The sequence below is a fragment of the Lagopus muta genome, chromosome 3, assembly GCF_023343835.1.
Source record: "Lagopus muta isolate bLagMut1 chromosome 3, bLagMut1 primary, whole genome shotgun sequence".
NCBI lineage: Eukaryota > Metazoa > Chordata > Aves > Galliformes > Phasianidae > Lagopus > Lagopus muta.
The window spans coordinates 36,472,841-36,495,545 of NC_064435.1; the positions used below are offsets into that span (position 1 = coordinate 36,472,841).

At 41.1% G+C, this 22,705-nt stretch overlaps 1 protein-coding gene across 1 annotated transcript in view; it reads left to right on the forward strand.

The window, feature by feature from the left end:
• The first annotated feature begins 3,646 nt into the window (after positions 1 to 3,646).
• The window catches only part of CA8 (carbonic anhydrase 8), a 55,569-nt gene continuing 36,510 nt past the window's right edge, over positions 3,647 to 22,705 (forward strand). Inside the window, exons 1-3 of the mRNA XM_048939949.1 lie at positions 3,647 to 3,917; positions 4,149 to 4,340; positions 8,174 to 8,298. Of these exons, the coding sequence (XP_048795906.1) occupies positions 3,662 to 3,917; positions 4,149 to 4,340; positions 8,174 to 8,298 (573 nt within the window). The 5' untranslated portion in view covers positions 3,647 to 3,661. The remainder of the gene's footprint in view (positions 3,918 to 4,148; positions 4,341 to 8,173; positions 8,299 to 22,705) is intronic.

Below are 22,705 nucleotides of genomic sequence, written 5' to 3' on the forward strand. Positions count from 1 at the left end.
TTTTAAGTCATCAGTAGTGAAGATCATGAAGAAAGAAACATGTATTTTTGTTCTGATGCTATACAAACAACCTACTTCTTCCCCCTTCCCCCCCCCCAAAAAAATACACAACAAAAAGCACACAAGAAAACCCAATACATATTTTTGTTTTGATTTCTTTCCACCTTGCACACAACTCATGAACCAGTACTCTCTTGCTTCATTAAAAAATTTCTAGCTCACTCCTTCTTCTTTTTCTCTCTTGTCAGCCCTGAACAGGAGTCACAGGTACTACTGCTGAGCAGTGGTACTGCAGGAACATAGGTCCACAGAGTGGTTCAACAGCACAAGGTCAGGATATTATTCTGTCAGGAAGACATGGATGGTAAGGAAAGGACAGTTCCACTTACCACTGTAGCATCTCTATTTGATGGTTTCTGTTGCACCTCTTGGTTGCTCTCAGGCAGTGCAGACTGTCATTGCTGGGTTTCCAGTCCTCTTCCCCAAAAAAACCGATTTAAGTTTTTGGGTCACCACACTAGGGGAGAGCCAACTGCAGAGGTCTGACTTTTTTCCCTTGGCAGAACAAATGTTCTCTAGATCCACACATATCAGTTGCTATAGGAAGAGAACTCTGATATCCTTGAATTGGAGCGTGTCTTTGTTGAGTTTTGTAGAATCATAGACTATTCTGAGTTAGAAGGGACCCACAAGGAATCAGCAAATCCAACTCCTGTCTCCACAAAGTGCCATCCAAATTCTAAACCCATTACTGAAACATGGTGGGATTGCTTTCGTGAGTAGAGTGCTGCAGTGAATGGCTATAAACTCTTCAGAAGGGATAAGCAAGGAAGGAGGGGTGGTGGCATGGCTCTCTATGTTAGTGTTTTGAAGTTAGTGAGCTCAGGGCTGGGAATTACAAGGTTGAATCTCTGTGGGTAAGAATCGAGGGGAAGGCCAACAAGGCGGACATCATGATAGACCTCCTAACCAGGATGAAGAGATGGATAAAGCATTCTATGAGGAGCTGGCAGGAGTTGTGCAATCACTAGCTCCTGTTTTCAGCTACCTTGATATATGCTGGAAAACCAGTACAGTACAAAAGAAGCATTCTAGGAGGTTCTAGAGTATATGAAAGATAACTTCCTGACACAGCTGGTAAACAAGCCTACTAAGAAATATGCCCTTTTAGACCTGCTGTTCACAAACAGAGAAGGACTGCTGGGAGGTTTGGAATTAGGAATTGAAACTAGGAATTGTCCTGGAAAGAGTGACCACAAAATGGTAGAGTTCTTGATTCTTGGTGATGTCAGAAGGCGGGGTAGCAAAACTGCTACCTTGGACTTCCAGAGGGTGGACTTGGAACTGTTCAGGACACTGGTAGGGAGGTCCTTTGTCATTTAGTTCTGAAGAGTAAAGAGATCCAGGAAGGCTGGTTGCTCCTCAAGAAGGAAGTCTTCAAGGCACAGAAGCAGGCTATTCCTTTGTGCCACAAGATGAGTTGGCAGAGAAGACTGACGTGGATGAAAAGGAAACATTTCCTGAGGTTCCAGGAGAAAAAAAATATCTACCTCCCCTGGAAGAAGGGATGGGCAACTCGAGGAGAGTACAAAGAAGTTGTTAGGATATGTTAGGATATGCAGGGAGAAAATTAGAAAGGAAAAGACCAGCTTGAACTCAACTTGGTCACTGGGGTAAAAGAGAACAAAAAACATTTTTACAAATATATTAACAGTAAGAAGAGGGCTAAGGAGAATTTCCATCCTTTATTGGATGCCGTGAGGAAAGTGACCACTGAGGATAATGAAAAGGCTAAGGTTCTCAGTGCATATTTTACATCTGTCTTTAAAAGTCAGACTAATTATCCTCAGGGTACTCTACCCCCTGAATTTGAAATCTGGGATGGGGAGCAGAATAAACTCCCCACAATTTAGGTGCAAACAGTTAGAAACCTCCTCCTCCACCTGGACAAGTCCATGGGGCTGGATGGGATCCACCCAACGGTGCTGAGGGAGCTGGTTCAGGTGAATGCCAAGCCACTATTCACCACCTATCAGTGTTCCTGGTCAACCAAAGAGGTCCCAGAGGATTGGAGACTTGCTAATGTGATTCTAATCTACAAGAAGAGTTATAAAGAGGACCTGCGTACAGGCCCAGTAGCCTCACCTTGATGCCAAGAACGGTTATGGAGCAGATCATCTTGAGTGAGATCACACAGCATGCGTGGGACAACCAGGGGACCAGGTCCAGACAGCATGGGTTCATGAAAGGCAGGTCCTACTTGACCAACCTCATCTCCTTCTTTGATATAGCGAGCCATCTGGTGGATAAGAAAAAGGCTGTTGATGTAGTCTATCTAGAATTCAGCAAAGCCTTCAACACTGTCTCCCACTGTGTTCTGGAGAAGCTGGCAGCCTGTGGCTTAGACAGGTACACTCTTGGCTGGGTAGGGAACTGGCTGGAAGCCAGGACAGAGTAGTGGTAAATGGAGTTAAATCTAGCTGGCGACCAGTCACAAATGGTGTTCCACAAGGGCTGATATTGGGGCCTGTCCTGTTCAATATCTTTATTGATGACCTGGATGAGGGCATTGAGTGTACCCTCAGTAAGTTTGCAAATGACACCAAGTTGGAAGGAAATGTCAATCTTCTTGAGGATAGAAAAGCCCTACAGAGCGATCTGGACAGGCTGGATCACTGGGCTGAAGCCAGTGTGATGAAGTTTAAGAAGATCAAGTGCTGAGTCCTGAAGTTTAGATGCACCAACTCCGGGCAATGCCATAGGCTTGGGGCAGAGTGGCTGAAAGACTGTGTAGAGGAAACAGACCTAGGGGTGCTGGTTGACACTCAACTGAGCATGACCCAGCCATGTGCCCAGGTGGCCAAGAAGACCAATGGCATCCTGGCTTGTGTCAGAAATAGCATTGCTAGCAGGAGCAGGGAAGTAACTGTCCCCCTGTACTCAGCATTGGTGATGCCACACCTTGAGTACTGTGTTCAGTTTTGGGCACCTAACTACAAGAAAGACACTGAGGCCCTGGAGCATGTTCAGAGGAGGGCAACAAAGCTGGTGAGGGGTCTGGAGCACAAGTCTTATGAGGAGTGCCTGAGGGAATTGGGATAGTTTGGCTGGAAGAGGTTCAGGGAATGCCTTATTGCTCTCAGTAACTCCTTGGAAGGAAGTTATGCTGAGGCGGGGTAAACTTCTTCTCCTGTGTAACTAGTGACAGGACTGGAGGGGATGGACTCAAGTAGCATCACAGAGACTCAGAATTGTGCCCCTTGACCTGTTGGAAACAAGCCTCCTAACGCAGTGAAGAATACTAGAAGCCATCCCAGCACCAAGGGCACACGGCTGACTCATTCTACATGGTGTTCACAAGGACCCCTCGGTCCTTTCGTACCAGGCCTCCTTCCAGCTGCTTGCCCCTGTCCTGTCCGAAGCCTGGGGAGCTTCCTTCGCAGGTGCAAGCAGACTTTGCACTTGTAGATCAGTCTCTCCCCGTCCATACCCTACACACACGGGGGTGCTGCCAACGCGAACGCTGGCACACGGAGTCACCGCGGCGGGAAGCCGAGGCGAATGGCGTCGTACGAGGAATCCCAGCCGGGCTGCAGAACCGCGACCGCCTTCACACCCTCCTCCGGGGGCGGTCGTCCGTGCCCGGCCCCGCGGCGGCGTGATGCAGCGCTCGGCCCTCGCGCACGGCTCCCTCCGCCCCCAGCCCTTGCCCCTGCCCGTCGCCGCACAACGCCAGCCACCCGCGGGGCGGAGGCAGGGCCCGAGCGCGACGCAGCGCCGCGAGGCAGCCTCGCCCGTCAGCCGCGCAGGCAGCCCCGGCCCGAGGGGAGCAGCCCCCATGGCTGACCGGAGCCTGATCGAGGGAGCCGAGCCCTTCCCGCGCAGGGAAGAGGCTCCGGAGTGGGGCTACGAAGAAGGTGAGGAGCGGGCGCACGGCAGCAGCTGCGGCGGGGGAAACTTTCCCCACGGGCAGAGGAGGAGGAGGTGGTGGTGGTGGTGGAGGATTTACATTGCGGCGCGGTGGGGAGGGGGATCGCGAGGGAGCCGGGGAGCCCCGGGGGCGACCGATGACGGCCACGTCTTTGGTGGGGGCGAGGCGGGGGGTCCGGGGGTGGATCGCCACGTAACGACATCTCCCGGCGCTTCAGGGGTCGAGTGGGGACTGATTTTTCCCGATGCCAACGGGGAGTACCAGTCGCCCATCAACTTGAACTCGAGAGAAGCGAAATACGACCCCTCGCTCCTGGAAGTGCGCCTGTCGCCCAACTACGTCGTGTGTCGCGACTGCGAAGTGATTAACGACGGGCATTCCATTCAGATCGCACTCAAGTCCAAGTCAGGTATGCTTCCACACTGCTTACACTTCTCCGGCGGCGTTCCCTGGGCGCTCGCTGCCTCTCGGGTTGCTGTGCGCCCGTAGGAGGGGCTGCTTCAGCGCCGGCTGCGACTCGGAGGAGGGGTGGGTGCTGCTGCCTTGGGACCGGCTCTGGGAAGGGAGCTGTCAGCGCCAAGCTGGATGGGCGGTGAGGCTTCTCCAGAGCACGTTCGGGGACACTCAGAGCAAGGGTTGGACCCTGTTGTGATGCTGTCATCGAGTGTGCTGACAGCTGTCTGCTATTGCTATTGCTAGGACAGTGAATGCCGAACTGGCAAAATCTGTCCATTTTCTGAAGTCTGTGTAAGTTAAACTAAACTTTTCCCATTAATTTGAGTGGGTTGTGAATACTAACTAGTCAGTTAACACAGATACTCCAGTTATACGTACCTACAATATTGATGAAGAGCAGGTAGCAAAGCAGTCCTTATTTCTTAAAGGGCTTTTCAGGTTAATTCATCAAATAAGAACTAGAAGCTGATAAGCAATTTCAAGTTTAGTGAAATGACAGTATCTCGTTTAGACCTTTCATGTGGACAAACTATTCTCTACAAAGGAGACAACTGTCAGGGAAGTTGGCAAAGAAAGCTCTTTCCAGCCCTGTGATAGTTCTTGCCGTGTGTTTTGAAGAGTGTCCAAGTTATTATAACCAGTCTTAGCTAGCAGCTGCCTTCTGGGGGCATTTAAACAGCTGAAGGTTGTCAAACCACAAGACAGCCCAACTTTTGTTTCCTTCTGAGATCCCAGTAGTCCTGTGAGCTGCAGCTGTGTTGGTGGTGAGGCAGTTAGTTCAGTTTTACACTAATTTTTTTAAACAAAAGCGTTTGTTCTATTAATAATTATGTTTTCCTCTATGATATCCCTTCTGTGGTAAATCTCATGTTTCATTACTAAATAGAACATTGCTTTCCACAGATTTTTGCTGATTTCCAATAGAACAGAAATGTTGTACTTCCTGTCAGTTTTATTGCCTTCATCAGAAGCAGGGCTCTTTTCTCAGAAAGTAAGGTTTTCTCTGTTAGATCAGGAAGGTCGCTGAATTCTCCTCCGGGGTAAGGCTGACTGAGAGCAACATTGCCATTTGCATGCCAAAGTGCAACTCATTAGACCCTCCTTTCTGCAGGCAGTTTGTAACTTCGTAGCAATAATTAGTAAGATGGGACTAACAACACACCATATGCGTGTTCAAAACTATTCGAGGCCCAAGAAGAGAAAAATACTTTCTAAACTGGAATGCAGATTGATGTCAGACTGATGAGTGCTGAAATGTAAGAAATTAAGTGAAATAGAATGAAAGTTTATGAGTGAGATATGGGATTAGGATTTAGGAATTCCTGATTTACTTTCAATTTCTTCTTAGTTTTGTATTACCTAGTTTTCCATTTTTAAACGGGATAATTTTTCCACGTTTGGAGGGAGACATTACTTACCCCTACAAAGGGAAGAAAAGAGTTAATAAGCTGTGTTTGACCTAGTATTCTGGCTAATTTTCAGGGATTGCGGAAACTCCTGCATATTCTCTTCCTCACAGGGGATCTCTGATGACAAATCCATTTAGCCAGATTGTTTTAATGGGAACTGTTGAGCACTGAGTGCTTTTGAAACTTTTGTCCAGTTGATGTGCAAGAGAGTCGCACCTACTGTAGTGCTGTTAGTCAACAAAGAACTGTGTGGAAAACATAAACTGATTAAGTATATATCAAAAGTCAGTTTGTTCTTTTTGGTGAATTATTTTATCCTTCAACTCAGGACACGCTCCATCTGGAATTCTCCAATCCTTTTTATTATTTAATTGTAAACATTTTTACAGGCTGCTTTCAATTTGATCATCATACATATGTTATACATTAGGTGGAATAAGCATGACCAACTGTGTTATGGAATTGGATATTGAAAATTGCTTTGGAGGATCCATATAACAGATTTCTCTTAAGCCATCAGTAGTTTCCAAATCAGATGATTTGTTTTCTAGTAAGGATCAAAAATTGCTGGAAAGTATACTTAAACATTTCATGCATTTACAAGGATCAGAATTTGATGAAAGATGAAGAAAGATAAACATGCTTTATGCACTGAAATACTTTTATCATGGGATCTGTGGATAAATTAAGCTTTGAAAACGAAGTCTTAGAAGCTCCTGCAGATACAGAACTACTTCATATAGAAGACATTTAGTCTAGTTACACTTTTTAGGAACAATATTTTAAAACAGGAAATACTCTACTTTCCTAAGAAGTAACCCTAATTATCATGTATCTTCTTCTAGATTTTCCTAAGTACTTCAATTGGTTGTTTTCCCAAATATTCACTAAATTTGCAGATTTTTCCCAACAGATATGAGTAGAATATAAGTAAGGAAAGTTTAAGAAGCAAGTTTGAATCCATAATCACATTTAGGACATTTCATCTGAGGAATCCTGATAGCTTTTAGATTAATTATGACGAATCACTAAAAGAGAATTAATCTGAATATTTCTTCAGCACTAGTGACTGAAAACTGTAACTGATCAGGTTTCTTTTTTTTTTTTTTTATCAGTATTTTTGTTTTTGTGCAGTTGTAGTACGATACAGTTGCTGAATTGTTTTACTACTGCAGTACATCTTATGATCCAAACTACTCCAAGGCTACATAGTTTGTACATCAAAATAAATTTTTTATTATGGAACTGCTGTTCTCTAAAGCTGTACATTATTCAGTTTAATAATCCTTATCAATTATCAAAGATTGTAAAAGTTTCAAAGTCAATGAAATGTAAGCCAGAAGGTAATGGATTATGAGAAAGACTGTGAGTGACCTTAAATAAAACCCAGCCCTATGTAGAAGCCAGCACTCAAATGATCTTAGCATAAAGTTACCTATAACATGCAGAGTAGTAATTGGTGTGAAGCCAATTTGCAAATCCCTGGGCCAAATGTTTCCACTGATTAATTCCGAAGTAGGCTGGAACTCAAAAAGGTCCAAGCAAAATTGCTTGCTTTTAGTACTTATTGTTAGGATAGAAGGCTCCATTAATGCAAAAGACTCAAGCTATTATGTGAAGCAGTTGCTTTGTGCAGTATGTATGGATAGATACTTTTAAGAAATTCTGGATTCTGTTAAAAAAAAAAAAAAAAAAGTTAGCAAAAAGCTATGGCTATTTAGAAGCTGTTTTTAAGGAAATAAGCACATGTATGATTATATGTATTGATTGGACACGGTTGGACTAGATGATCTTATGGGTTGTTTCCAACCTTGTGATTCTATGATTCTATGATTATATTTGGCTATGGAGGTATTCTGTATCTCAAAGGCTGACAGGTGGCATATGACTTACTACCTTCAATTTACTTCCTTTCACTTGGCAAATATTGGCAACCAAAATTTTCTGTCAGCTTCTGTGGTACATAGCAAATACAGGTGATGAAAATTAAGCATTTAGACTAGTTGAAGGAAGTGACCAGTTCAATTCACAACCTCTGCCATCTGTTTAGAGCATGTGGTTACTGTCTTGATAACAGCAATAAACTTATTCACTCTTCTGATAAAGGTACAGTGTTTTTATTTTGTGTTATGAACCAGCTGTTCTGGCTCATAAAACTAAGAGTGCATGGCTTACATGACAGTGTTTTCACTGTCTATAACTGCCTAAATTCTGTACTGCACGGAAGTTCTAAAGTAAAGATCTCACCTCTGTCAACTTCCCTTTCTAACTCGGTTGAGAATAAGCTTGCAGCAATGTCCTCATTGTATTTACAGAATGTATCTATTGGCTTGTCTCATGCAAAGCCGAGTGTATTACCATTTGTGTTCTTTTCCAGTGTTAATAGGTGGGCCGTTACCTCGAGGACATGAGTTTGAACTACACGATGTTCGATTTCACTGGGGGAGAGAAAACCAGCGTGGTTCTGAGCACACGGTTAATTTTAAAGCCTTTCCCATGGAGGTAAGAGTGACGCTGCATTGCATAAAACCATTTAAATCCAAAAGATTTGGATTCTTAGCTTGACTTTGCGGAAGTTCAAAAGAGATTTTCTTTTAGCTCAGCATTTTAGTGCTTATATTTCACCTGCAAACCTGTCTTCCTGAGTTATGCATTGGGGACAGTAAATTAGGATATACATCTGGAATAGAATGCCTCCAGCACTCACCCCACATGATTAATTGGTCATAAAGTTAACTTTTAGAATTATTAACTTCTGTCTTAACAATATTAGTGTTCTAACAAGATCTGCTGTTTCAACACTTCCTATGTCACCTTGACTAATAGCTATACATGGGGAGAACTGGCCACTGGAAATGTTTCCTTGGTGAATAACAATTCAGGAACATTTGGAGGAAACACATAGTGATTCGTTAATGAAACAGCTTTACATATCTGAAATATGAAGGTTATATGATACTCTTAGAGATGTTCTTTAATATCTCAGTTCATTTCAAAATTTTGATACACAAGCAAAGTAATAATGGAGTCTGAAAAAATTCAGCTCTTCACAAGATGCCAGTTTTGGATTCCCAGGCTCCCCAGATACTAGGACTAATGTCTTCCTCCCTCCAGCAGCCTTTCATCATTCACCTTCCTTCATTTTCCCATTGCCTATACTTTTCAAGGAATGTCTTGGAGTATCACTTTGACCATGGCTACAACACTAACGTATCAGATACCAAACCTGATGTTTAATGACTTAAGTTTTGCAATTTTTATTTCATTTACTGTACTCTGTATTAGTTTTAAATAAAACACCAAGATTTTTTTTTCTTCCTGTTTTCAGAGCTAGGAAATTTATGGCAATGTTATTCGCGAGTTCAGACAGTGGGAATAGAACTGGTTTATGGTAGAGGCTATAAAAAGTATTAGAGTACCTACAGCAGAACTCATTGTAAAAGGCATGTTGGCTTACACCATCAATCTAACTTTTAGGGTTTTTTAGATACTTTCTTTGGGGTCAAATGTAAGTTTCTGGTGTTGATTTTGCACTGGTCCACCACAGAAGCCAGGCAGATATAAAGTCACTCAATGGACTGTATAGGTTGATTTCAGGCAGATCCTGGCAATTCAGGAGAATTAATTGAGTGGGGAAGACTCAACAACCAAAAGGAAGGCAGAGAAATCACCTTTGCATCCTGGTTACCTGGCTTCATATAGTTTATATGGGCAATAACTTCATGCTACTACAGTGTTCCTATGATGCAGGAAGTAGTTTGTTCATTGTGAAGTGGCTCTGCCTGGTGCTGTTCCTCAGGACAGATTCAGCATGTAGTGGTCAAGAAATGTTAACATAAATTATGTCGAGAATTGTTCTTGGGAATCCAGTTTCCTGTCTCCCCCTTTATCAAGGATCACTCTGAAAATGGTCTTGGTGGCATGTAGGAACAGACTAATAATATCTGCAAGACTTGCAATACACTTTAAATAAATAGCATTAATGTTGAATTTTGCAAACAGATCCCAATGCAGATTAATTCGGCAGAAAGTGACAGTGTAGTTGATACCATCACATCCAAGCTCTGCTGTGCACAGGTGTATTGTTTGAGTCAGTTCATTATCTTCTGTTTCATGTTGGAAAAAAAAAAAAAAGCAGTCTGTCTGACAGATGAGTTACATGCACTTCATTTCCTGTATCTGTGAAGAGCAGTTGTATTAAATCCAGCTCAAATTGTCCAAATTAAATATTGGATTGGAGGTGCTTGTAACCATTAATGAGAGTCCAGAATGGATTATTTTCTTTTTGTGTCCCAGGGATTCCCCCACCTAGTCGGTTTTGTGGACAGCAAACATTTGGACTAGGAGACTGAGAAATTTATTTTCTTAACTTTTAACATCAGCATTATTTTATGCAGCTGTGGGAAATCAACATACTCTGAACGCATTGTGGGCTTGAATTTCACTGGGCCTCTTAGTTACTGAACATAAATGGTGATAGATGCCAATTTTTCAGATGCATGAGCACTCTGGGGGAGTTTATGCTTTCTTACTACACTTAGTGGTATTTGTTTCTTTGAGCACAAATACATGGCTATAAATATAAATATATAAATATATTGAGCACCAAGTTCAGCTGCCAGTGGGGCAAAACTAGCAGGATGTTTTTCATAACAAACTAGAGATGAATTTACAAAGCATTTTAATGAATTTTGAACTCTCCTCCCTTTGCGAGAGGAAGACAAGCTAAGCAGATAAGCACTAATATGCAAGAGTTTGATTTAACTGAGCGTGTTTACAACACAACAAACTAGGTGCAGATCGCATGCTTCATTAAACTATTAGCAAATTGGAGCAGTTCTGTAAAAAAACGTGTAGAAACTTTGAGTTTAAAGAGATCTATCTGAACTAACTATTTATTATCTGGAACAGCCCTCTGGTTTTTAGGATTGAAGAATGTAAGGCTTATTATTTATTGGACCAGGTTGTTGCAGAAGCTTCAGACTATCAGTGTAATGATCTTTGTAAAGGATGACTTTAAAAAGTATTATTTTCAAGTCTGGAAGAAAACACTTCTTAAATCTCTGAATCATAGAATCATAGAATGGCTTGTATTGGAAGGGACCTCAAGGATCATGGATCTCCAGCCCCTCTGCTGCAGGCAGGGCCACCAACCTCCAGATCTGGTACTAGACCAAGTTGCCCAGGGTTCCATCCAACCTGGCCTTGAATATCTCCAGGGACAGAGCATCCACACCATCTCTGGGCAGCCTGTTCCAGCACCTCACCACTCTCTCTGTGAAGAATTTCCCTCTGACATCCGATCTAAACCTTCCCTCCTTGAGCTAAAACCATTCCTCCTTGTCCTGTTACTGTCTACTGGAGTAAAAAGTTGATTCACCTCCCTTTTATAATCCACTTTTAAATACTGGAAGACTGTAATGAGGTCTCCTCACAGCCTTCTCTTCTCCAGACTGAACAAGCCCAGCTCCCTCAGCCTGTTTTCATAAGGGAGGTGCTCCAGCTCTCTGGTCATCTTTGTGGCCCTGCTCTGGACTCTCTCCAACCTGTTTACATCTTTCCTGTATTGGGACCCCAGATCTGGAGCAGTTCTCCAGATAGGGTCTCATGAGGGCAGAGTAGAGAGGGATAATTACCTCCCTGTCCCTGCTGGCCACCCCTCTTCTGATGGAGCCCAGGATACCATTGGCATTCCAAGCTCCAAGAGCACAATGCTGGCTTGTGTTCAGTTTTTCATCCACTAGAAGCCCCAGGTCCTTCTCCACAGGGCTGCACTCAAGTAGTTCTTCTCCTAGCCTGTACATAACTGGGATTACCGTGACCCAAGTGCAAAACCTTGCACTTTACTGTGTTGAACCTCATTAAGATCACATAGACCCACCTTTTGAGTCTGTTGAGGTCTCTCTGTATGGCATCTCTTCCATCTAACATGACAGTTGCACCACTCAGCTTGGTGTCATCAGCAAACTTGCTGAGGGTGCACTCGAGCTCATTGAGGGTGCACTCAAGTCCATTAATCTTTAATCTCCGCTTTTATAGAAATTTAGCAATATCTCATATTAGTTAGGTAATATCCTGTGTCTCTTCGTGCAACAATCTATTATTTCTTACTCGACAGCTGGACCTTCGCACATGGTTAAGATATATAGGTTCATGGTGAAGTAGGTGTGGCTCCTAAACTTAAGTAACTTTTGAAACAGCTTGAAATTGTTCACACTGGAGAAGAACATTATTTATGTGAGTTGGAGGCTGAGTGCATCGTTATGTTTATTACTGTTTGAAGTTCAGCAAAGATGTGTTCCCACCTTTCTTGACTGAAGAATTCAGAACATTGACAATAATATACAAGCGTAATTGTTTTCACTAAAACGTCTGTGCTTGCAATCAGTCAGGAAAATAAGACAAAAGAATAAATAAATTGTCAAAGGCGAATACTGTAACACATTTTTTAATCAAAGGAATATTCCTCTCTTAGTTTCATAAAAAAACAGATCAAAAGGGCTGCTCTTGCTTTTTGGACAGAAACTGGAAGGAGATACGCAACTTTCTCCAGAAACTGTTCTCACTAAGTACTTTTACTGCACATAAATAGTGTTACTTGACCTTTGACCACCAGTTGTGTTGTGTTTTCAGTAACTGTCTTAACACTGACAGACTGTTTCTTGTCAGTAAGTGGAACAAGGTACCAAAAGTCAGGTCATGCTTTGCAATACACATTTTCACAGAGCAGTAAAACCCATGCTTGTGCCCTCATGTGTGTTACCTGAACCTGATTTAGGTTTAAACAAGAGAGGAAGTATTCTATATTTTTCTCTCCTTCATGCCAAGAGTATGGATTATCAAACTCTAATGATGCTCTGCCTCTCCTCCTTGTCTTTACTGTGTAAAAGGGAGACAGATGGAGACAGGAGTAGCAACTGATGGCTCGTGTTAGCCATGAGCATTTATTCTTATTTTTAACAAAATTGCTATAGGGGTACCTAAAAATGGACTCCCACTGATCTTTGTATCGACATAGCATATGCCAGGCTGTAGAAATACAAGAAAAACTGTTCAGAGCAGAAGCTGTGGAGCAACATAGACAGCATGAGAACCAAGAACACCTCTAGGAGAAGAAAGAACATCTCACGGCTCTGATTGGATAAGCGCCTGTGTGAACGGCTGAAGAGTGTTTTGTAGAATGCTCTGTTAACATGTGAAGGTGGATGGGAAAGTTGTAGGGGTGGATGGGAAAGCTAGAAAAAGAAAACTTGTGAAGGTGTATAAGTGATGTGAGAACTTGTAATAAAGAATTTGGATCATTCACATCTGAGTCCATGCATCAGACACTGCACCAGGCCTAACCAATTTATAGTTCAGAAAGGACAGGAGAGCAGGAGAAAATGAACCACGGGATGCCATCAGTGCCTTTTTATGTAAAAAATTAGTATGTTTTAACAGCTTCTGAAATGAAGGAAAATGCAGGGAAAATTATTCCTTAAAGGTGTCTCCTGCTTGTATTTACTCGTGTTGGTGTAACCAAAGCCATAATCTGAACATAAGGAAACAGTTGTTTCCAGGCGGCTGTTTTGAAATAAGGCTGTAACTAAGGAATAAAAGGGTTCCTTTCAATGCTTGTGTATGACCAGGAACATAATTCCCTGTAATCCAACCTCTTTAAAATGTAGGATTGTATTAGCTGTGAACCATGTGAAAACTCTCAGTAGAAGAGGATTGGCAGAAAACCATTTTAAAAACGTTTCAGAGATATGCAGGAAGGTTAAAACTTGTATTATTATCTATTTTTGAACAGATGGAAATCTGGTTGCCTGGAGGACCAGAGTCAGTTCTGCACAGGAAAATCAGTGTTCCTTTCTGTTGTGTAATGAAGAGCAGAGTAATTCATTCTGTAGTCTCTTTCAGAGTTACTGAAATGTCTGCTAGAATGTGCTTATTTATAATTAAGCATATCCTCTGTCGAGTTTAAGTTGTTAAGTTTCCCCCTGTTCACATGAAATGGTGCCTGCCTGTGGATTGCATCAGAGTTATGGCTTTCAAGTGTCAGGCTAGGCTGCCAGTATTACAATTCTCAACTCTCAAATCTTTACAGTCTGTCTGTGAGGATTTCTCTGTGTCGAGATCTGTAGTCACAAACTTGCACAGAATGCATCCCCTTCCTGCCATTTCTTGAGAGGAAGTGATGTACTTTCAACATAGATGTTTATTCTTTGCCAACCTTAGATATTCTTTGCCATTGTCTTTAGTCTTGCTGTCTGTTTAGTTCAGTTACTGATTAGCTTGTTAGCAAACTATTTTGTTTAAAAGGATAAAACATTATTTGTAGCTGAAATAGAAGGCATAGGCTTCCCTGTCATTTCCTCTTGACATGGAAATTTATAAATTTCAGTTAGATTGGGTAGGTGTGAATGGCAAGCAGAACTTAATGCGTAATGACAGCAGTTTTTGATACTTGAGCTTAGTTTTGAAACCCGTGGATTTTTGATGTTGGTTTTAATGGGACTATAATCCTAGTCATCAACTATAACAGGAAACGTTTTAAACTGAGGAATAAATCCCATTACCTGAGTAATGTAAGACCTAGGAGTGAAGAACATCCAGCTTAGGCAGTCTTAATTTGAGAGGAGGCAAACAGAGCAGATTCCAGAATGATTTACATACCTTCATGCTGAGGTTTGGAACACTGCTCGGAAATTTTCCACGTTTTCTAATGGAAGAGTAGTTTGTCACTCAGTGGCTTGGAACATTTTCTAAATTTTGAAATCATTGCAGAATAATACTGTGGGCCATGATTAAAGCAGTGCTTCTTAAAAGAAAATGATTTCGTTCATGTAGTTACTATGATAACGAATGGGATGCTCATAACTGTACCAAACAACATTCTAAGAGATATGGCCAGACAAATTATTTAAATGTTTAATTGTTTAAGTAAATAAAAAAAATAGCTGCAATCCTGCAGTGCCTTTGTTAGAAGTTGTAATACACACAACTGAAACCTAAAAAAGCTGTTCAGGGGGAAGGAGAGGAATGAAGAGGAGAGAGTTGGAAGGGATCTTCAAAGATCAAGTCAAACTTTTTGACCACTTCAGGGCTAAACAAATGTTAAAGCATATCACTGAGGGCAATATCCAAGTGCCTCTTGAATATTGACAGGCATGGGACATCAACCACCTCTCTTTGTCTCTTTGAAGCCTGTTCCAGTGTTTGACCACTCTCATGGTAAAAAAGTATTTCCTAATGTTCCATCTGAACCTCCTCTGGCATAGGTTTGCGCCTTTGGAGAAGAAGTTTGAAGCCTTTGGATCCAGGGAGAAGAGACTGGCATTTCCATCTGCACTTCCACTTCTCAGGAAGCTGCAGCAAGCTGTGGAGCTGAATCTTTGACAAGTTATGAATGAAAGATCAATTAAAGTCGACAAGGCCATTGAACATTATCTAATTTTTGAGAACAGAATTGTGGAAAAACTCAGGAAAAACAGACCAATATATATAAGCATATATTCTCAGTTTTGATTTCCAAATCTGCACTGGTTTATAGAGATACAGAATCTTCTATGCATTATGTCTACACGTTTTGCCTTTTGGAAGAATAATAATAATTAGTATTACACAGCACTTCATGGGAAAATCAGTTCTAGGACTAATTTCAGAGCTGTCAGTGAATTGTATTACGTGTGATGTTAGCCTCATACGTGCAGGTGTTTTAAGTATTTTTCTGTATTGTTCTATACATCTTACACTCATTGGTCCTCTAATTCATATATCTTCTCTTCGTTGTTACTGTTTTTTTTTTTCTTTCTGTAGTGGTATAAGGCTGGGAGGTCTTTGTTCCCTCCCAGCATACTAAATGAAAACTGGCAAGAAGATAAAAACAGAATTACCATCGTTGTAAAAGCACACAGAGGCAGCACAGAGACTCTTAGGATTGCTAGTTGCTAAGTTATTTCAATATTACGTTTTTATCATGGTTGAAGGATAATTTAATCTAAATAGGCACATGCAGTCTCTGAAGTATACTTTATTTCTAGGTGATTTGTCAACATGATTGGCTCTTGTATTGCTCACTCGTGTAGTTTTCATTTATTATGGAATATGATCTATGAGCTTTGTGATGTGGATTCATGGTTCAGATACCATGAAGGAATAGGCTGTTGTGCTAGAAACATACATTTAGCTTGACTAGCATCTGAGAAATATCCATGGTAAGCTCTGTGGGAGAACTGCACACATCTTCAGTAGTAATGTTATTTCTCCATCTGTACGAAATCTGTGATTTATTCACTGCATTGTGAAAAACATACAAGCTGCCAGACACCCAGTCAAAGAAAAGTGGCATTAATTGTCAGTACTGATGTTTATTATTCATTTTCTCTTTTAAGAGTTATCTTTCTTCCAGTTAGTCATGTGCTTGAGGCTTTATGGATCGCACACATCTGAAAACTTATGCGGTGGCAGTTGCACTAGTCTGTGATTTGTGACTTCTGCCAGAATGGAGAACTTCAGTATTCTTCTGAGATATGAATGGTCCAAACTACAAATGATTGAGTGAAATAGGAATAACTTTTCTAAGGAGAACATCTCAGGTGAAATAAGTTTGCTGAAGGAAATTTCCTTGGGGCTTTTAAAATACATGTAGATATGGCGCTTAGGGATGTGGTTTGGTGAACATGGTACTGATGGGTTGATTGTTGGACTAGATGATCTTAGAGATCTTTTCTGATCTTATTAAGTCAATGATTCAATGAAATGATGAGAAGAAAGCGAGAGGTGAATCGAGAGGAAATAAATTCTCTGTGCTCCTTGTTCTGTCGTAACTCAACTTACTGGTTTAGTGCTGCCAGAAGTTGAGTCTTTGCATTTTGCCAGTAACAGACATTTTGCACCAAATTTTCTTGCTGTCGTGCTGGGTGCAGTGTTCAATCAAAGATTGTAGTCTTGGTCACAGTACTTGTAGTTGTGAATGTAGAGGCTGCTATTTTGACATCCCTTATTGCAAAGCCCATTCTGAACTTTAACAAGATGGCTACTTATGTTTGCACTGTGCTATATACGGAAGAGCTTGTGTAGTCAGTTAGATGGTGAGACTTCTGAGGAGGATTTAAGCCCTAATTTGAGCACGCAGGTCTATTCCCTGTTGGTTTTTTTTTCATAGCTGTCTGCCCTTGACTGTTTTTGCCTTGGTTGTATATCATTTTCTAATTTCTGCTATGGTCATTGCTTGCATCTTATGTCAGTTTCCTGGCATCTTGAAACTTTGCCCTCACTACTGTGCCTAACTCTTTCTGCCCAAGACCTGTCAGTTCTGAAAGAAGTTGGGAAAGAAGATTACTTATTTGCTGCATTTCCATGCTGAATGCTTGTGTCAAGACCAATTTGTAGTTTAGCCTCAGGATATGAGTGAAAGAGAAAAACCAAAGCTTTTTGATGATAACCTAAATACCCTTTTTTTTTTTTTGTTATTTGTATTAATGGTAGAGATATGGCTCTTAAGAGGTGAAGGATACAACCTGAAGATTACCTAAGAGCTGAAGAGCTTTGAAGGCTTCCACATGTATTGACTGTCATGCCTGAGTGCCTCACAAGAACAAATAATGTAATCTTTCCTTCCATCTGCACAAGTGAGACAAATTCTTGTATTGCCAATGAACTGGTAGAAAACAAGTTCAAGGGGATATATTATCACAGATACATTTTTCAGAACTGACGGAGAGCTGATTCATAATTCCTATATGCTTGAGTTCTAGAAAGATTCTCAGACACTGCAATACCAAAATAGCTAATTTAGGTTGTAAATCTCAGTTCAGCAGTTTAACCATAGGGCTATCTGATGCCTTGTTATGCAGGCCACACAGTTGCCAATAGGGCAGTCTCACTGCTTATTCCTGCCTTCCCATTGTGCCAGCATTAAGCCATGTAATGAACTGGACTGAGGCACGGTTAAAGTGAAATAAAATTTTGGAAGTCCATGCATCTAGGGGAATGGAGAAAAGTATAATGCCATTATGCAATGTTCAGAAGCACAATTCATGGGGCAACTGTTGGATATGCATTGCAAGGTTTATTATTCTGATGAAAACACAGCCAACATTACAGAAAATAAATGGTCTCAGTTTCCTTCAGGAGTATAGTATGGATGAACAACTGCTTGCTGGAGAGTAGTTGAGATTATGTCTTAAAAAGATAATATGCAACTGCAGATTCTCATCTTTTTAGAGAGACCCTTAGCTTGCACACACAAAACCATGAGATTCAAGTAAGTTATTAACAAATCTTAATAAATTAGGAGAGACTTAGTTTGGTATTTTTAATTTTTTTTCCTGCCTTCATTAAAGATTCTATTGTTCCGAATTGTTTATTGAAATCCTTCCACATACAAAAAATCCAGTTTTAAGTCCAGGGCAGCATGTTGCAGGCAACACTTTGTGGAACTGGACATGCTTATATTAAATATCTAGTTGTATAAATAGCACTTCCAGTGTTAACCATGTAACCTCCACCACTTTGTGTTTTCTGTGTTGATGGCATTGCTAGCCTGTAATGTCATCAGCTATTCATCAAGGTCCAGTCCCTTTAGAAGAGCTTCACACTTTGCAGATATGAAGGTAAAAAAGCATGTGCAGACATACACATACAACCATAAAGATTGGCCAAAATCTGGAGTAACAGCAGGATGGAGAGTTCTGCACTGAAATCCTTGTTTTTTCCTTTTTGGCTTTCAGAGTTCAGGAGAGGGAAAAATAAAGACTTGAATGTGAATGTACTCCTCTTAGCACAGGTAAATGCAGACCCAGGGAACCACAGTCTGCATGTTTTCTGAGGCCAGATGTGGTATTCAGGGAACAATATTCTGCTCTGTGGTGCTCCTTTCTTCACATTCTGTGCAGAAACTTGGCTCAGTGAAGAACCCTACTTAAGAATTTGACTGTAAGAACTATGTAGAATTTCTTTGTGAATATTGAAAGTCAGTAAAATAGTCAAGGATGTTTTGCGTTTTTCATTCCTTTATTTAGACAGTATAATTTTACTGAGGTTGGAAAGGTGTATGTTTTTTATTAATTCTTGTTTTGCTTTTATCTCCTATGCATGCCAGTAGAAATAAGCACTGCTTGTGCTTACAGACAGGAAGAAAAAATAAATACAGATGAATTACAAATTATTGTGTCCTCAGTTTCTCCTATACCCATTGATGCCTTGCCAATAGTTTTTTTAAGAAGCAAACAAGCTAATGTCACGTGTCAGTAGCCTCTGTGAGCTGCTGAGGTGAAGGTTTGACCTTCTGTTCAAGTCCAGGATGAAAAGGGTCTAGGTAGGGTTTGCAGAGCTTTCTGGTGATTGGTCTCCTTAAATCTTCTCCCCCACTGGCATTGTGGTTGCATTAATCATACATTTTATGCCTGTATCTTGCATCCCTGTTAGTGCTGAGAGACTGCAGCGATGCTTGCCTTTGTGTCAGCCTCCTTGTGCCACTTACTTTCTTGTTTCCTAGTGTTGGAAATGAAGCTTCTCTGTGACAAGTTGGCCCATCTTTAGTTAGAAGAAGGATGCAAGATTTGACCTAATTTTTTTTTTTTCTTAACAAGGTTAAATCATTTTCTTTTATTAGCCTTTTATCTTCTTTTGCCGAAACAAAAAGAAGAGCACTCAGGTGGATTATTTATTAATTTGTTTGTTTGTTTGTTTGTTTGTTTATTTTTGGCTTCCTTTTCTTTTTAGCGTACTGTTTGTCTGTGGGCTTTTGATTCTCTCAAAAGTTGTAATTACTGATATTAATTTGTTTTTTTTTCAGTGGACCAGGAGTTCTTTTTCTTATGTGAAGTGAGACTACTGCAAGGTAGATTCTTCGGAGGGAACACAGAAGCCTGGTTAATGTTAGATGTTGCGATATTTTCGTTATTCTTTTTATGGTTTACCAATGTGGTCAATACTTCTATAGCACAAGGAACTTGCCACAGAGACTGCTAGAACATTTCTGTTGATTTAGCAGATTATTCAGTAGTCCCACTATTCCTTGTCTTTCCAGTGACATGCCTGAAGGTATGTTGCACAATTGCCTAGAATTTCTTCTGTAGTCTGTTCTTTTAGTTTAGGCAATTACTTCATGACTGATTTTGTGGAAAAAATAGATTTTGGAAGGTATATTTGCAACAATTCCTTATACAACCTAATTAAAATAATTTCCTTTACAGCCACATTACAGTTCAACCCTCTTTGAAAGGTGTTCTTGGAGAGGAGAGCTGACAGTCAGGATTTTTCTGGATGATATCTTGATATCACAAATGAGCATTTGTTCTGAACATTTTAGCTGTGAATTTAGGTTTTGGCATGGGACACTTTTTATCTCACGCTATGGTGCAAAGTTGTCTAAAGAGTTCTGTACTCTACTCCATTCTGCTTCCACCTAATTTGACTGATTTTAGATTACAGGTCACTTTGTTGAAGGAATGTCATCTTGTTAATTACATACTCAAGAGTCTGACAGTTAAATGATGGACTAGGTCTAGATCTTCAGACTTTCAATAAATTATAACAAGCAGAGGTTGAGCAGAAGTTGTGTTCTCCCTTCTCCCACGTTACACTACTTGGGAGATTTTTTACTCTTAAGTGTTATCTGTGTTTCTTGGCACTGCTTCCAGCCTGTCTTTTCATTGATCTCAGCATTGCTCTCAAAGATAGGCACTGAGTTCCCTTCGTGCCTTTGTTTTGACAATAATCTATGTGTGAAATGTTAAAGATTATTTAATTTCCACTGAAATTCTGTGGCATTTTGGCACTTATCTACAACAGAAGCTTTGAAAAATTCAAGTCTACAAGCATAAAACAAGTACACTGATTAACACTCTAAGTCTCTTGGCTACTGACTCCTTCTCTTCTTCATACTACTTTTACCCAGAGTTCATAATAGAATAATTTGTTTTTACTTGCATTTGCATTTTAAAAAGAGTATATTTTTCTTGACTGAACTGTGCAGGCTTCGTACTTTATGGGCTTTTGCTTCTTTCTTATGTTATGAAGTATGGACATGTACTCTTGCTTCTCATAAGACATTTTCTAACAGCCTCTGTATCAATTCCATGAACTTTAATTTCCTAAACCTCTCCTTCAGGCTGTTAATAACTAACTTTCTATTTTTTTAATCGCTTTTCTTGAACCTGTGTGCCCTGGTCATATCCTTGGTTTGGTCCCCTTGTGAAGCTTTGAAGCTTAATTACTGTGTGTTATGGTCACTGCCAGCAGCTTAGTCAATTGCTTCCTGAAGCAATTCAGCGCCAAGTCAAGTATCAACTCATAAATTCTTGTGCACATGTATTATAGTAAGGCATATTTTTTTCCACATTTTGTCCTTGCGTGATATTATTGATGGAATGTTTGGTTTGTTGAAATTATGCATCATTGCCATATGGCTAGGCTGTGTTGCCATCCATTATTACTAGCTGAAGTCCTCAGCTTTATTTCAACCTTCTTAAACCAGGAGAAAGACTATATGTTGGCTCTTGTTAGGCATCTGGAGTTTTCCATTCGTACCATTCCCTCCTCAGCTTTTATGACATGTTGTGGATGAAGTGGGAATGTACCGGTCTTTAACAGAACTGGGTAAGTCCAGGAGAACAGTTGTTAAGTTCTACAATAGTTAGCAGAGCAGTTGTTTTTATATCAACCATATAAAATCTAACAGGAACAAGTGCCGGACTCTGCACTTGACAAAGGGCAACGCTGGATATACAAACGGACTGGGAGACAAGAGCCCTTCAGAAAAGAATCTGGGGTTGCTGGTTAACAGCATGTTGAATCTAAGTCAGCAGTGTGCCCCAGCAGCCTAAAGGGCCAACTGTACCCTAGGGTTTACCAGCCCCAGTGCTGCCACTGGGAGAGTGAAGGGGCTGTGCTCTCTGCTCCGTGCTGTGCAGCCTCACCTCAAGCACAGGGTGTTATTTGTGTGCCACAATATAAGAAGGACAAAAAACTATTTGAGAGCATCCACGGGACAACTACAAAGATGATGAAGGGTCTGAAGGGCAAGGTGTATGAGAAGAGGCTGAGCTCCCTGGATTTGCTTAGCCCAGAGCAGAGGAGCTGAGGGGAGGCCTCATGGTTGCTGCAGCTGCTCACAGGGAGTTGAGGGGCAGCACTGAGCTCTGCTCTTTGTGGCACCAACAGGGGGCATTCAGCTTTGTCAGGGTAGGGGAGGGTGGGGGTCTACATTCTTGGTCTGTAACAGTACTGGACTAAGCAGACTTTTCTGGAGCTTGTAATTGTCAGTTGCATAGCTAAAAAGCAATAGCCTAGTTCTGACTGGGGAACAAGCTTTTTCAGAAGATTCGTTTATACTGGATGCAGCATGCATTGGAGAAAGACATGATAGTGACTTTCTGACGTTGCAAGAGTCAGGTAATCTCAGGTGAAAATAGGCTTAGGTGAAACTTATTCACTAGGTGACATTTAGTAATGGTCTCAGAAAAAGTCACCATTTGAGAGTCAATCAAAAGTCATCATTTTAGTGGTTGTGGGTAATTAACATCTGGTTTCCTGATCAGAGAGAAGATGGGCCAGGCTCTTTGAGAAGTGTGAAAGAGCAAAGGAAATTAGCGTGCAGCAAGAGAGATGGGAGAAGAAAAAGCTCTTCACTGTGAGGGAGATAAAATGTAGAAGAGGCTACCCAAAGAGGTTGTGGGATCTCCATCCTTGGAGATACACAGAACTTGGGCTGACAAGGCTCTGAGCAACCTGATCCAACTTTGAATTAGTAGGTGACTTTGAAGTTGTTGCTACTTTGTGTGGAGGAAGGAGGATTTGCATCAATTGGCCTTTAGAGGCTCCTTCCAGCCTGCATCATTCTGTGATTCTATGGTTTTAAGTGCAAATTAAGAATACAGTAAGGCCAGCAACAGATCTTAAAAGATTGTTTTTGCTCATT